We start from the raw sequence: 16,002 nt of genomic DNA, 5'->3' as shown, positions 1-16,002 counted from the left end.
ACCGGAGACATACAGGTCTCCCCCAAGCAGTTCAATCACAAATTTAATTAACACATTATTTTTTTAACGAGCCTCATCAGCATGGAAGCATGTCCTTTGGAATGGTGGCCAAAGCATGAAGAGGCATATGAATGTTTAGCATATCTGACACGTAAATACCTTGCAAGGCCGGATACAAAAGTGCCATGCGAACGCCTGTTCTCACTTTCAGGTGACACTGTAAATAAGAAGCAGTCAGTGGTGTCTCCCGTAAATGTAAACAAACTTGTTTGTCTTATCAATTGGCTGAACAAGAAGTAGGACTGAATGGATTTGTAGGCTCTAAAGTTTTACATTGTATTTTTTTTGAGTGCAGTTATGTAACAAAAAAAATCTACATTTCTAAGTTGCACTTTCACGATAAAGAGATTGCACTATAGTACTTGTATGAGGTGAATTGAAAAATACTATTTCTTTTATCATTTTTACAGTGCAAATATTTGTAATAAAAAATAAGTGAGCACTGTACACTTTGTATTCTGTGTTGTATTAGAAATCAATATATTTGAAAATGTAGAAAAACATCCACAAATATTTAATACATTTCAATTGGTATTCTGTTGTTTAACAGTGTGATTAATCACAATTAATTTTTTTAATTGCAGTTAATTTTTTTGCGTTAATCACTTGAGTTAACTGCGATTAATCGACAGCCCTAATTAGAATAGCCTTGAATGAAAGAAACTAGAGTCACATAATTTACTCCAGTACAATATAAGCAACAATGGGAATAAACCAAGTTTCCCAGTATACTGAATGTTATTTTCTTTCTATCCTAGTATAGACATGGTCTAACTTTTGTCTTAATATTAGTGAACTTTCAGACCACCAAAACAAATTCTACTTTACAGGATGCACATGTGTAGTTCAATTCACTTGAACGGAAGACCTATATGCATCGCAAGACATAATTTGGCCCATCATACTGTTTTCCTAACACACAAACTAACATTTTTCCCAAGATAACAAGCCAAACACAACAGTAACTGCTGTCAGTATCAATATAATTGGATTTAAATATAAAGTCACTGGACGTAACAAGCTTACCATAATACTGTAATTTGGGTCAACACTGAAGACTGGAAAAATGCTGCTCTTTTTGGAAAGCTGCCCATCGTTCTTTGCCTTCCTTGTAACATCATAAATGGGACTGGGAGGTTTCTGATCATGAAGAATTTTTTTCAGCTGGTTTTCCAGACATTGTGGGGTATCATTAACTACTTCAAAAACGTCAAAATCAGGGTTAAACTTAACTGGCTCTGCAAAGGTCTGCAAAAGAAGTTGTAATAAGAGAAAACTTTCATATAAAAATTCCTGTTTCTGCAGTAGGGAAGCATGCAAGAATGCAAGATAGCATCATTAGACATTTTCCTTCTTCGTTCCATGGCTTTTGCTAGGGACTGCAATAGTAAATCTGCATGCTTGCCACTTTTCCTACTCATTATAGGGTTTTCCAATAAATTATTACCACAGCTCTCAACTATATCTAATTACAAACGATGTCACTCATTTCAGACACTAATTCACCTTCTTCCCATGCAAATATAGGCCTCCAATACAGGAAGTGCTTGCTCACACACATAACTCCCATTGTCTTCAATGACAGTTCTGCAAGCAGCTCAGATACAGGATCAGGTCCCTACTTCCCTGTTTATATCATAAATTATTGAATCCCATATCCAATGAAGCTTCTTGCTCTACTATTTTGGTGGGTGGATAATTCTTAGTGTTTGGCATATATAGTAAAGGCTTATGCCTCGTATTTAGATATAGTAGGTCAACAGCCTACCAAAAGTCAAATCCAAGAAATTTACCATATACTGCCAATTCAATCAGGTACTGTGTAGTATATAGGATGGGCCAAATCCCACTTTTAGATATGCATGTGAACTTTTGTCAGCTCCAATGGGGGCTGTCTGAGCAATACCCAAAAGCAGAGTATGGTCATCATTAGTTTGTTGAGTGTTGTGGATACCAGATTTTCCACTCCCATTTTTCCTATAAACCCAAACTAATCCTACCTTTCAATTTTTTCATTCAGCAGAAATGATGGGGAAAATTACAGATAGATCTGGTCAAAAATCTTGGAGAATGCCCAAAAAAATTGTGAAATTGAGGTTCTTTAAGAACAGAACATACAAATAGCCCACTATCAAACTGGAGGACAACAAACATTTTAAATTAAGAAGAATTTCATAAAAATTAAAAGGTGAAATCCTGGTCATATTCCATTCATTGGCAAAACTCCCTTCGGCTTCATACAATAGGGTCAGGATTTCACTCAGAGTTTGTAAAATTGGTGTTTACCTATATTGGAAAATACAATTATTTTCTTTCATTTGGCATATTTTTCATTTCATTGAGCTTCTTGCTTTTTTATGAGAATACATACTGTAGGCCAGATTCTGTTCTTTGTTACACCGGTTTAAATCCAAAGTAACCATGTTGAAGTCCTTCCAAATTGTCAATGTCTTTCTGGTAACGAGGTGCCCAGATCTGAACACAATATCTTAGGATACAGCAGAACCGTAGAAATGGTCCGTTATATTCCTTTCACATCATGTAATGCTTCTACGTATAGGCCCTGATACAGCAAAGCACTTAAATACATGCCTAACTTCAAGCATGTGAGTAGTCTCCATGATGTCAGTAGAACCATTCACATGCTTAAAGTTAAGCATGTGCTTATAGACTTTATTGGGTCAGGACCATACTGTCCAGAATTGCATTGGCATATTTCACAGCCATATCACTCTACAAAGGCACATGTAATGTTCTGTTCACCCCTGAATCTCTTTTGACATTGTTATTTTGAAGGTTTCTTTGTGGTTTCAATTCTTTTTCTCCAGATTTATAAGCCTGCATTTTAAAGTGGTTCTGTTGTTCTTGTTGTTTTGTATTGTCTCTCTCTGTGTCCAGAACTCCCCCCAACTTAATATCTGCAAATTTCTTATATATTTCACCTTAACTTTGGCATTTTCTGATTTTTGAGTGATTGTGTAAGCTAATACTGACTGAACATATTTTTTATTATTTTATTTCCTATTATTTTTAAAAAGAGGGCGACGGGGAGAAAAAAAAATCAAAATTTCCCAAGCTTTGATGTGTTCTCCCTTGCAGAAAAATGCAAACGAGGCATAGAAATTCCATAATCTGGAACTATTTGAGTAGACATCATCGGATTATTTTAGTTCTATGGTATTTAAATTAAAAACTAACCAAGGACATCATTAATTTATCACTCAAATCTACTTTTACTCCATCTCTAGTATTTGATTCGTAGGCTGGATTTTTCATTGTACATTCTAATTAACTGAACAGAAAACATCTGGCAACATTAATGTAGTGAAACAGATGCCAATGAGAACTTTTTAAATATAAATTGTATTGTCATTTTGGATGTTTGACAACAAATCATTTATAAGACATATACATTAATGAAATGAAAAAAGTAAGACTTCAAATAATGTGTATGAGACCAAAACAGCATCAAAGATGTAGTTTTCTCTCACCAGGCTTAGTATGTGCACACATATACACAAGCTAAAACTCTACCAGATAGAGAATATCATCAGCACCTCAAACAGAAACACCCTTAGAACAGTTAAAACATTGATGGGGAAGGAAGCATTTACATCACTGCTTAAGAAAAATACAATAAACATTTCTTGTTGTTATGATGATGATAATAGTTTTATATCTATGATAAAATATGCAGTAAATCCAGGACCCCCAAAAATATTATGATCAAATCTGAAAGACAAAAATCAACTTGGTTTGGCCTGGTGGCAAAACACCCCCTCCTGCTTCTGAAAGTTATATGTCAGCCGTATCCTAAGCATCCAGTAATTGGGACATCAACTCAGTTTCACAAAAGTCACTAAGCCAAAAAAAACCAAAAACACAAAAAGCTGTTTTCATATTGCTGTTTATGAGAAATTTTAATAAACAAACAATCATACGCAAACAGTCGAAAGCAAATAAACCTCTCAGATATCAGATGCAAACAGACTAGCTGAATATGCTCTTGGCTGAAGAACAAACTGAATGCACAGTTCTGAGTTGTAAAGTCTTATAATTAATTGTACTGATTGTGTTGTACTGTCCTTTATTCCTCCCAAAACAGCATCCATCACCATATGCCCAAAACATCAGATTTATCCATCTCTATGGCCTCAGCTTTTACAGCTGCCAAAAATATTTAACTTAGCTGAGGTTCCTAATGTGTAACTTTGCTCACCAAACCCCACCCACAATCTCATAACCTAAACCCAAGAGAAAATGAGTGACAACAGCTCAGCATCTCTTAGGATCAGAATCTGAACAGGCAGAAAATGAACAGAGTAAGTCCTAATAAATCATACAATATCTTTTTGACTTTGCCAAAACTCCCTTAAGATGTGTACTCTACATAAATGTCAATGAAAGTCCAAACCAGTACAAGCGATTAAGCAGCTTTAGGAATCCAGGGTGAAATCCTAGGTGAAGATAAGTCAATGGCAAAACTCCCACCGACTTCAGTGGGGCCAGGATTTCACTCCCAATGCTGAATAAGGAGCAAATCACAGGCAATTGGTAAAGATCTAATTAATGGAGAAGAAATGAGCTTTTTGTCAATCAGTCAATCTAGTGTCAGTAAGGAGAGAAATAAGGACGACTTCTTTTGATGATCTAGATCAGTGGTTCTTTAGCAAGCCAAGGACCCCCATTTTGATTTAAAAAATTTTCACGGACCCCCAAGCCTCTCCACTCAGTCCCAGGCCCTGTTCCCACTACACCCCTTCCCCCAAGGCCTTACCCCAACTCTTCCTGCCCCCGCTCCACCCCTCCCCCTCCTACATGCCAGAGAACAGCTGTTCCCCTGTGTGCAGCAGATACTGGGAGGGAGGGGGAAGAGTTCAGGGAGGGATGGGGAGGAGTTGATCAGCGGGGCCACCAGCATTGGACATGATTCTGCCCCCTTCCCTTAGCACGCCCTATCCCCGCTCCTCCCTCTCCCTCCCAATGCCTCCTAAATCCGGGGGAACAGTTGTTCCCTGGCATGCAGGAGGCACTGGGAGGGAGGGGGAGGAGTTGAGGGAGGGGAAGGGGCTGATCAGCGGGGGCCACGGACCCCCTGGAATACCTTCGTGGACCCCCTAGGGGTCCATGGAACCCAGTTTGAGAAACACTGGTCTAGATTACTTCTCGAAGGCTTTCATTTAGATTTAGTCCTGGGTTAGGCCAGTTTCTGGCAACATAACCTAGGGTGCAAGGACTCAGTGGTGAAAAAGTCATTGGAGACAGGTTGTAGTAGTGCCAAGTCACATGCAAATTTCCTCAGTGCAGCCTGGAAATTATGGGGATCTACTGACCATGATATGGTGTTTCCGAAGAGGTTTAGAGTTGTCTTAAAGATGGGGAATACTCTTAACTTTTTTCAGCTATCTGACTTGCTCTCTCCCACCCATGCACGGTCTGATTTTGCTCTAGTAACACCAGTTTTAAACCACTGTTCTCCTGATTTAAACTGGTATAAGTAAGAGGGCAATCAGGCCCATAGTGTCTATTTTCTGAAAGTGCAATTAGCCTAAACATTATTTTATTTCTTTTGTTTAATTTATTTTCAGGATAATTTCAATAGGCTAAATCCTAGAGTCCTTCTTTACTCAGGCAAAACTCCCATGGAAGTTTTGCCTGCATAAAGATTCCAGATCCCTAGCTAGACTGTGTGTTTAGGTATTTCTTCTGCAGCCATCACCATCGTACCGGGGTGCCAATAAAACCATTTAACAAAGTAAGAATCTGCAGGACTATATTCAGCTTCCTCTCCATATTACACCATTAATGTGTCTATGTGTGTGTTTGTGTGCACACAAGAGAGAGGAAAATATATCTATTTTTAATACCAGAGAAGTGTTGAAATGTTTTTATCTCCAGAGACGTAACATTGTCCATTCTTTAGGGATTTTATAGTGGAAAGGCTTTTGAAAAGAAGTAGGTCTTAAAATTTGAAATTGATAAAATCCATGATCATCCTGATTTCTGCTGTAAGGGAATTCCACAGCCAAGGGCATGCCACCAAGAATGCCTACTCCCTGTGAGTTTTAAGCTGGGTACTGTCAGCTCCAGCGTCCCTGATTAATGCAGATATAGTGGTAAGTCACAAAAATAAAGGACAGTTCCTTAGATAACCAGAACCCAACTCACTGAATGCTTTGAAAGGGACTTTAAAAGGAATTTGGAATGCAACGGGAAACCAGTGTGGCTTGAAGCGTGCAGGAGAAATGTGTTTCCATTCAGCTGTGTTACTAAGTAGATGGGTCTGTATACACTGAAGCAGATGTATCTATCTTGTGTCCTTAACTGTCATGCTCTGGTAAACTACATTCCTGGAGGTGACGAATGTATAGTTCACGGTGCCCAGGTCCATATCCAACAAAGAAGGTGTAGCTACCTGGCCAACTGGAGATGGAAATATGCTTATTACAATATTTCTGTTTTAAGTATTTTATAAAGGACCATTGTTCTTAAATTAGTCACTCGGATAGATGTAAACTGTGTTTATGTCATGTAATCACTTTATAACTTTCTCAACTCACTGCACCTTAGACCAAAATAAAAGTGTCGTTTGGTTATCCTGTATAATTTTATGTTTCAAAAAAAAAATTCTGACAACTTAATTAAAGTATACATCATTTGGTGTCAGAATGTACTGAATAGTAGTATGATAACCTAATTGTTTAAAGAATGTACTGTAAACTACAACAGAGTATTGCTCTCCTGCTATACAGAGTCACCAGTGCTATATTTTTACCATACACTGATGGTATATTCTAAATCAAAAGAGTCTCTCAAAGTAAATATATGCTGCCTCTGATTTGTTGCATCAAGTCACATGATATTTTTTCAGTTTAACTAGTTGCCTAAATACTAACAGACCTGGATAATTATGTTTCTAGGCAACAGCTATAACAGCATAACAAAGTCAAAAAGACAGAATTTTCAGTGGAGTGCTTTGAACAGGAATGTTGCACTATCTCAGAGTCAATCTTCTGGAAGAGGAGGGAAGTTGGGAATATAAAATATTTAGGCTATTCCAGATATTAAAGGAACTTAATCCTGAATAGAGAACCCCTTCAGCAGAAATCAAAGAGAAAATAAAGGTGATGAGACCACTATTAATAAAAAGGTCAAATAAATATTAGCTTCCATTAAAATACTTCGGATAAATGTAGAAGAGAGAGTATATGGCATTGTTCCCCAAGAAACCCACAAGGGTTACCTGTGTAAAACAATGCTTGCTCATTCAGCATTGCCTTCCGTAGATTTCAGGGACCACTGCAAGTGCTCAGACCATGGAAGCATGACTCAGGGTCTGTGCTGCCATGGAGGCAAGATGGTAGACTAAGCACTGTTGTTAGGATATAGATATTCAGGCCTGCCTGTAAAGGCCTATACTTTAAGAATTTAGGTATATGTTTATCATTTAGCTAGTTATAGAGGTATAAAAGAAAGAATCTGTGTAAGGGCCTTTTCTCACTGCGACAGTCTGAGGCCCTGTTCTTAGGCCAATCCCTTTGGCTAAGCAGCAGAGGCAGCCATAAGCTGGGAAGCGAACGGTCACATCCTCACATTCCAAACTAATCAATATGGGCCTGTTAGGAAGATGATTCGATCTATCACCTCCAGAGAAAGGAAAGAGCCTAAAAGATGTAAAAGGAAATTTAGTTTGATAGTTTTCTGTCTGGTAAGAACTCACTTATCAATAGACACAGCTGAGAAACCCTTGTGTCTTTATAGATGTAGCTGTGAAATCCTCACTTCTGTATTGTTTTGTCCCACTTTGCTATTGTTTATTTGCATGGTCTCTGTCTGGTTCTGTGATTGTTTCTGTCTGCTGTATAATTAATTTTGCTGGGTGTAAACTAATTAAGGTGGTGGGGTATAATTGGTTAGCTAATCATGTTACAATATGTTAGGATTGGTTAGGTAAATTTCAGTAGAATGACTGGTTAAGGTATAGCTAAGAACATTACTATATAAATTAGGGGCAAACAGAAAGTAAGTTGGGATTCAAAAATAAGGAAAAAGGAACTTGGATTTAAGCTTGCTGGAAGTTCACGCCAATAAACATCGAATTGTTCGCACCTTTGGACTTCGGGTATTGTTGCTCTCTGTTCATGCAAGAAGGACCAGGGAAGCAAGAGGGTGAAGGAATAAGCTCTCTAACAACTGTGGAAACATAGGGTCTTCTGACAGACAGCCCAGCCCTAAACTAGGTGTCTTGAGATTTGTGCAGGGTAGGTCCAAGGACATCCGCAGTTTTAGGGAAGAAGACTCCATCCCCAGCATCCTTTTTGATGGAATGATCTGGAGGAAATTCACATGGAAACTCAGTTTCCAAACAAACATGGGATGGAGGGGGTATTCTTGTGATGAGGAAAATCTGACCCATTTAATATTAAAAATTGCTACATCACAGAACAGTCCAGCTTTCTCAATAGATGGCCTATGCTTAAAGAACATCAGGTTTAGGTTTGGATTCATGTATAGTAAAGCAGCTGGAGAGAGAACTCCCATGTTCTTCTTACAGTGCCTTCATTGTTTAGTTGAGAGAGCGGCAAAGAGTCCTGTGGCACGTTATAGACTAACAGACGTATTGGAGCATAAGCTTTCGTGGGTGAATACCCACTTCGTCGGATGCATGTAGTGGAAATTTCCAGAGGCAGGTATAAATATGCAAGCAAGAATCAGGCTTGGGATAACAAGGTTAGTTCAATCAGGGAGGATGAGGCCCTCTTCTAGCAGTTGAGGTGTGAACACCAAGGGAGGAGAAACTGCTTTTGTAGTTGGCTAGCCAGTCACAGTCTTTGTTTAATCCTGAGCTGATGGTGTCAAATTTGCAAATGAACTGAAGCTCAGCAGTTTCTCTTTGAAGTCTGGTCCTGAAGTTTTTTTGCTGCAGGATGGCTACCTTTAAATCTGCTCGTGTGTGTCCAGGGAGGTTGAAGTGCTTTTGTATATTGCCATTCCTAATATCTGATTTGTGTACATTTATCCTTTTATGTAGGGACTGTCCAGTTTGGCCAATGTACATAGCAGAAGGGCATTGCTGGCACATGATGGCTTATATTGGTGGATATGCAGGTGAATGAACCGGTGATGGTGTGGCTGATCTGGTGAGGCCTGTGATGGTGTCGCTGGTGTAGATATGTGGGCAGAGTTGGCATCAAGGTTTGTTGCATGGATTGGTTCCTGAGTTAGAGTTACTTTGGTGCGGTATCTAGCTGCTGGTGAGAATATGCTTCAGGTTGGCGGGTTGTCTGTGGGCGAGGACTGGCCTGCCTCCCAAGGCCTGTGAAAGTGAGGGATGGTTGTCCAGGATGGGTTGTAGATCACTGATGATGCGTTGGAGAGGTTTTAGCTGAGGACTGTATGTGATGGCCATAGAGTCATCTGGAGTTCTGTTGGTTTCTTTCTTGGGCTTGTCTTGCAGCAGGAGGCTTCACGGTACACTTCTGGCTCTGTTGATCTGTTTCCTTATTTCCTCGTGTGGGTATCGTAGTTTTGAGAATGCTTGGTGAAGATCTTGTAGATGTTGGTCTCTGTCTGAGGGGTTGGAGCAAATGCGGTTGGACCTCAGCGCTTGGCTGTAGTCAATGGATCGTGTGGCGTGACCGGGATGGAAGCTGGAGGCATGAAGGTAGGCATAGCGATCGGTGGGTTTTCAGTATAGGGTGGTGTTAATGTGACCATCACAAAAAGAGCGCTCCAACCTGGAGACTCTCATAAATAACCAACTTTCCATATAAATGGACTTTAATAAAATAAGACAGGAGATCTACATTACACACTTCACCTCTCTACAAAGGAAAAAGGATTGTAAGCTGTCTAAAATCCTACCTGCCACCTACCTACATGGGGCCACAACAATGGTAACCCTAACTCACCCAGCAATATCGTCAATCTATCCAGCTACACACTCAGCCCAGCAGAAGAGTCTGTCCTATCTCGGGGACTCTCTTTCTGCCCCACCACCCCCACAAACATGATACAGCTCTGCGGGGAGCTGGAAGCCTACTTTCACCATCTCCGACTCAAAGAATACTTTCAAGATAACACTGAACAGCACACTGATACACCACACCAACAGCACAAGAAGAAGGAGTCCACATGGACTCCTCCTGAGGGTCGAAATGACAGTCTGGACCTATACATAGAATGCTTCCGCCGACATACACAGGCAGAAATTGTGGAAAAACAACATTGCTTACCTCATAACCTAAGTCGTGCAGAACGCAATGCCACCCAAAGCCTCAGAAACAAGCCTGACATTATAATCAAAGAGGCTGATAAAGGAGGTGCTGTTGTCATCATGAACAGGTCTGACTACCAAAAGGAGGCTGCCAGACAACTCTCCAATACCAAATTCTACAGGCCACTTTCCTCAGATCCCACTGAGGAATACACTAAGAAACTGCACCATCTACTCAGGACACTCCCTACACTAACACAGGAACAAATCAACGTACCCTTAGAGCCCCGACCGGGGTTATTCTATCTACTACCCAAGATCCACAAACCCGGAAATCCTGGATGCCCCATCATCTCGGGCTTTTGCACTCTCACTGAAGGACTGTCCAGATATGTTGGCAGCCGGTGTCAAGTGGAGTGCCCCAGGGGTCGGTCCTGGGGCCGGTTTTGTTCAATATCTTCATAAATGATCTGGAGGATGGTGTGGATTGCACTCTCAGCAAATTTGCAGATGATACTAAACTGGGAGGAGTGGTAGATACGCTGGAGGGCAGGGATAGGATACAGAGGGACCTAGACAAATTGGAGGATTAGGCCAAAAGAAACCTGATGCGGTTCAATAAGGATAAGTGCAGGGTCCTGCACTTAGGACGGAAGAACCCAATGCACAGCTACAGACTAGGGACCGAATGGCTAGGCAGCAGTTCTGCGGAAAAGGACCTAGGGGTTACAGTAGACGAGAAGCTGGATATGAGTCAGCAGTGTGCCCTTGTTGCCAAGAAAGCCAATGGCATTTTGGGATGTATAAGTAGGGGCATAGCGAGCAGATCGAGGGACGTGATCATTCCCCTCTATTCAACATTGGTGAGGCCTCATCTGGAGTACTGTGTCCAGTTTTGGGCCCCACACTACAAGAAGGACGTGGATAAATTGGAGAGAGTCCAGCGAAGGGCAACAAAAATGATTAGGGGTCTGGAACACATGACTTATGAGGAGAGGCTGAGGGAACTGGGATTGTTAGTCTGCAGAAGAGAAGAATGAGGGGGGATTTGATAGCTGCTTTCAACTACCTGAGAGGTGGTTCCAGAGAGGATGGTTCTAGACTATTCTCAGTGGTAGAAGAGGACAGGACAAGGAGTAATGGTCTCAAGTTGCAGTGGGGGAGGTTTAGGTTGGATATTAGGAAAAACTTTTTCACTAGGAGGGTGGTGAAACACTGGAATGCGTTACCTAGGGAGGTGGTAGAATCTCCTTCCTTGGAAGTTTTTAAGGTCAGGCTTGACAAAGCCTTGGCTGGGATGATTTGATTGGGGATTGGTCCTCCTTTGAGCAGGAGGTTGGACTAGATGACCTCCTGAGGTCCCTTCCAACCCTGATATTCTATGATTCTACTCAGCCCCTAAGCCACCAGCACTCCCAGCTATCTCTGTGACATCACTGATTTCCTGAGAAAACAACAATGCATTGGTGATCCTCCAGAAAACACCATCCTAGCCACCATGGATGTAGAGGCTCTCTACACAAACATCCCACACACAGATGGAATACAAGCTGTCAGGAACAGTATCCCTGATGATGCCACAGCACGACTGGTTGCTGAGCTCTGTGACTTTATCCTCACGCACAATTATTTCAAATTAGCTAACAATATATAGCTCCAGACCAGTGGCACTGCTATGGGCACCCGCATGGTCCCACAATATGCCAACATTTTTATGGCTGACCTGGAACAACGCTTCCTCAGCTCGCGTCCACTTATGCCCCTTCTCTACCTATGCTACATTGATGACATCCTCATCATCTGGACCCATGGGAAGGAAACCCTGGAAGAATTGTACCACGATTTCAATAGCTTCCACCCCACCGTCAACTTCAACCTGGACCAATCTACCCGGGAGGTCCACTTCCTAGACACCATGGTACAAATAAGTCACGGTCACGTTAACACCACCCTATGCCGAAAACCCACCGACTGCTATGCCTACCTTCATGCCTCCAGCTTCCATCCCGGACACACCACACGATCCATTGTCTACAGCCAAGCGCTGAGGTCCAACCGCATTTGCTCAAACCCCTCAGACAGAGACCAACACCTACAAGATCTTCACCAAGCATTCTCAAAACTACAATACCCACATGAGGAAATAAGGAAACAGATCAACAGAGCCAGAGGTGTACCCAGAAGCCTCCTGCTGCAAGACAAGCCCAAGAAAGAAACCAACAGAACTCCACTGGCTATCACATACAGTCCTCAGCTAAAACCTCTCCAACGCATCATCAGCGATCTACAACCCATCCTGGACAACCATCCCTCACTTTCACAGGCCTTGGGAGGCAGGCCAGTCCTCACCCACAGACAACCCGCCAACCTGAAGCATATTCTCACCAGCAACTACACACCGCACCAAAGTAACTCTAACTCAGGAACCAATCCATGCAACAAAGCTTGATGCCAACTCTGCCCACATATCTACACCAGTGACACCATCACAGGACCTAACCAAATCAGCCACACCATCACCGGTTCATTCAGCTGGACGTCCACCAATATAATATAAGCCATCATGTGCCAGCAATGCCCTTCTGCTATGTACATTGGCCAAACTGGACAGTCCCTACGTAAAAGGATAAATGGACACAAATCAGATATTAGGAATGACAATATACAAAAACCTGTAGGAGAACACTTCAACCTCCCTGGACACACACGAGCAGATTTAAAGGTGTAGCCATCCTGCAACAAAAAAACTTCAGGACCAGACTTCAAAGAGAAACTGCTGAGCTTCAGTTCATTTGCAAATTTGACACCATCAGCTCAGGATTAAACAAAGACTGTGACTGGCTAGCCAACTACAAAAGCAGTTTCTCCTCCCTTGGTGTTCACACCTCAACTGCTAGAAGAGGGCCTCATCCTCCCTGATTGAACTAACCTTGTTATCCCAAGCCTGATTCTTGCTTGCATATTTATACCTGCCTCTGGAAATTTCCATTACATGCATCCGACGAAGTGCATTACATGCACCCACGAAAGCTTATGCTCCAATACGTCTGTTAGTCTATAAGGTTCCACAGGACTCTGCTGCTTTTACAGATCCAGACTAACACAGCTACCCCTCTGATAGTTGAGAGAGTTTCCCAAGAAACTTGCAGTGAGAGGTACTATACAGTATATAGGGAGAGAGCTCCTGTGAGAAGACAGTATCATCACCATGGGCAATTCTTTTACATGCTTACAAATTTTATTTAAAAATCAAAAACTTGATTTTAGAATCCAATTCTACCATCTTCACCCAGGCAAAATTCCCACTGAAATCAGGGAAATATACTTTCAGACAGAATCAATAATGGTATATGGGGGAGAGAGGGTGCACCTCTAAATTAAATCAGTGGAGATGCGCCACTGCTGAATTTGGTCCATAGTCTCAATGGCAGAGAGATGAATTAGGACTAATATTTGCAAACCTGAATGCCTTAAATTAGGCACCTAAATAAAAGTGGCCTGATTTTCAAAGGTATTTTAACATAAGCACTAAATATATCTTCTTCACTTCTAATCTATAATATTTTGATGAACTGGAAGTTACATATATAGATTGACCTGAAGCAAGAGAAATTATATCCCAAGAAGTCCAGATACTATGTTGTATTTTATGGATATTGGCAAAGCTTTACTGATGATAACATCTTAAGACATTTAGATGCTACCAATATAGAAGCCCTTCAAAAGAATTGGAAAGTCAACAGAACACTTTAATTTAAAAAACACACAATATGTGTTTCCAAGTCAGTTTGCCTTAGTACTAATCACAATAAAGTTTTTTCTTGCGTTTAGGAAGAAATTAATATAACATACTTACTGGAAGACTCAAGAATTCATTAAAGTAGTTCACAAGCATATCATCTGTCGCTAAATAATCTTCCTATGGGAACATGAAAACACAAGACAATGTTTACAGTAATCTATGTTGATGTGTATTTGTATATATTATAGTCTGTTATACTATGATTTGCCTTAAAGCAGATCAGAACTTTTGCACAAAAGTAGACTTTTCACTGTATCATTGTATTGTTATTTAATATTCATTGTACACCACTGATGTGCTCAATACCATACAAAGCATACAAAGACAGTCCGTGTGCCAAAGAACTTACAGAGAAAACACATGTAAACCTAAAAGCTAGTAAAAGTGGGAAATTTGCAAATTTACTTCTGAAAAAAATTGATATGCAAGTAACCTACATATTCCTGACTTGTTCCACACCCTCCCACCTATCTGCACCTGGGAAAGAGGAATGTAGCTGCTCTGTGGAGCATTTTTCCATCCCCAAACTGATACCCACAATGGGATAGCCACCAAAGGTGAATAAGAGGGTGCTAAGCAGATCAGAATTTGGCACATCATGTCAAGCAGTAGTATGCCATAGTTAGGGCCTGGCCCCAATTGGAATTTTCCCCATCTTAACTGCTGAAATCAATGGCAAAACTCCCACTCATATCAATGGGAGAAAGAACAAGCCAGCATAGAATGTATTCTCTGTTGGCTTTTTAAAAATCTGTCAGCTTTATGATAGAGAATCCTGTCTAGTTTTTAATGTCAATTATTAATGGGCCAATCAAATACGTCGAGACAACCTGCCACAATACCCCAACTTGTCAACTACACCACATACTAGAACTCATACAGGGTATATTCTTGAAAAACTACAACCCATAGTCAATGGGTACCCCATCCTGAAAGAAATTGTTCCTGAACACCCTCTTCTGGCCTTCAAGCAACCCCTCAACCTCTCCAGGCTCATCATCAAAAGCAAGCTCCCCACAGACCAGGACACCAACTCAAAGCAGCACCAGACCCTGCCAGAACAACAGATGCAAAACCTGCAGACATAACTCCACTGCTATAATGATCAACACGCCTCCAACATACCTCTCAAGATCCCTGGGTCCTACACATGCCTATCACAACATGCAGTGTACATCATCCAGTGCACTAAATGCCCCAATAGCAACTATGTGGATGAAACCAGACAATCACTGTGCTCACAAATGAACTCACACAGGAAAATGAAAAAGACCATATCACCTGTGGGTGAACACATTGGCATTGGCACCCTGACAGCAGGATTGACTGGCTATGTAGACTCCCTCCTCAGGCCCTATGCTACCAGCACTTCCAGCTATCTTCAAGACACCACTGACTTCCTGAGGAAACTACAATCCATCAGTGATCTTCCTGATAACACCATCCTGGCCACTATGGATGTAGAAGCCCTCTACACCAACATTCCACACAAACATGGACTACAAGCCGTCAGGAACACTATCCCCGATAATGTCACGGCAAACCTGGTGGCTGAACTTTGTGACTTTGTCCTCACCCACAACTATTTCACATTTGGGGACAATGTATACCTTCAAATCAGCGGCACTGCTATGGGTACCCGCATGGCCCCACAGTATGCCAACATTTTTATGGCTGACTTAGAACAACGCTTCCTCAGCTCTCGTCCCCTAATGCCCCTACTCTACTTGCGCTACATTGATGACATCTTCATCATCTGGACCCATGGAAAAGAAGCCCTTGAGGAATTCTACCATGATTTCCACAATTTCCATCCCACCATCAACCTCAGCCTGGACCAGTCCACACAAGAGATCCACTTCCTGGACACTATGGTGCTAATAAGTGATGGTCAAAATAAACAACACCCTATACCGGAAACCTA

The 16,002-nt window shown here is 41.4% G+C and overlaps 1 protein-coding gene across 1 annotated transcript in view; it reads right to left on the bottom strand.

Annotated features, from left to right (window-relative positions):
* RGS22 (regulator of G protein signaling 22) overlaps positions 1-16,002 on the bottom strand; it is a 104,543-nt gene that overhangs the window by 83,721 nt on the left and 4,820 nt on the right. The window contains exons 3-4 of the mRNA XM_043539287.1: positions 14,133-14,195; positions 1,087-1,308 (exon numbers count right to left, since the gene is read on the bottom strand). Of these exons, the coding sequence (XP_043395222.1) occupies positions 1,087-1,308; positions 14,133-14,195 (285 nt within the window). The remainder of the gene's footprint in view (positions 1-1,086; positions 1,309-14,132; positions 14,196-16,002) is intronic.

Source organism: Chelonia mydas, chromosome 2 (genome assembly GCF_015237465.2).
Source record: "Chelonia mydas isolate rCheMyd1 chromosome 2, rCheMyd1.pri.v2, whole genome shotgun sequence".
Classification (NCBI taxonomy): Eukaryota; Metazoa; Chordata; order Testudines; family Cheloniidae; genus Chelonia; species Chelonia mydas.
The sequence above is the reverse complement of the archived record's forward strand: the minus strand, read 5'-3'. Positions and strand labels throughout refer to the sequence as shown.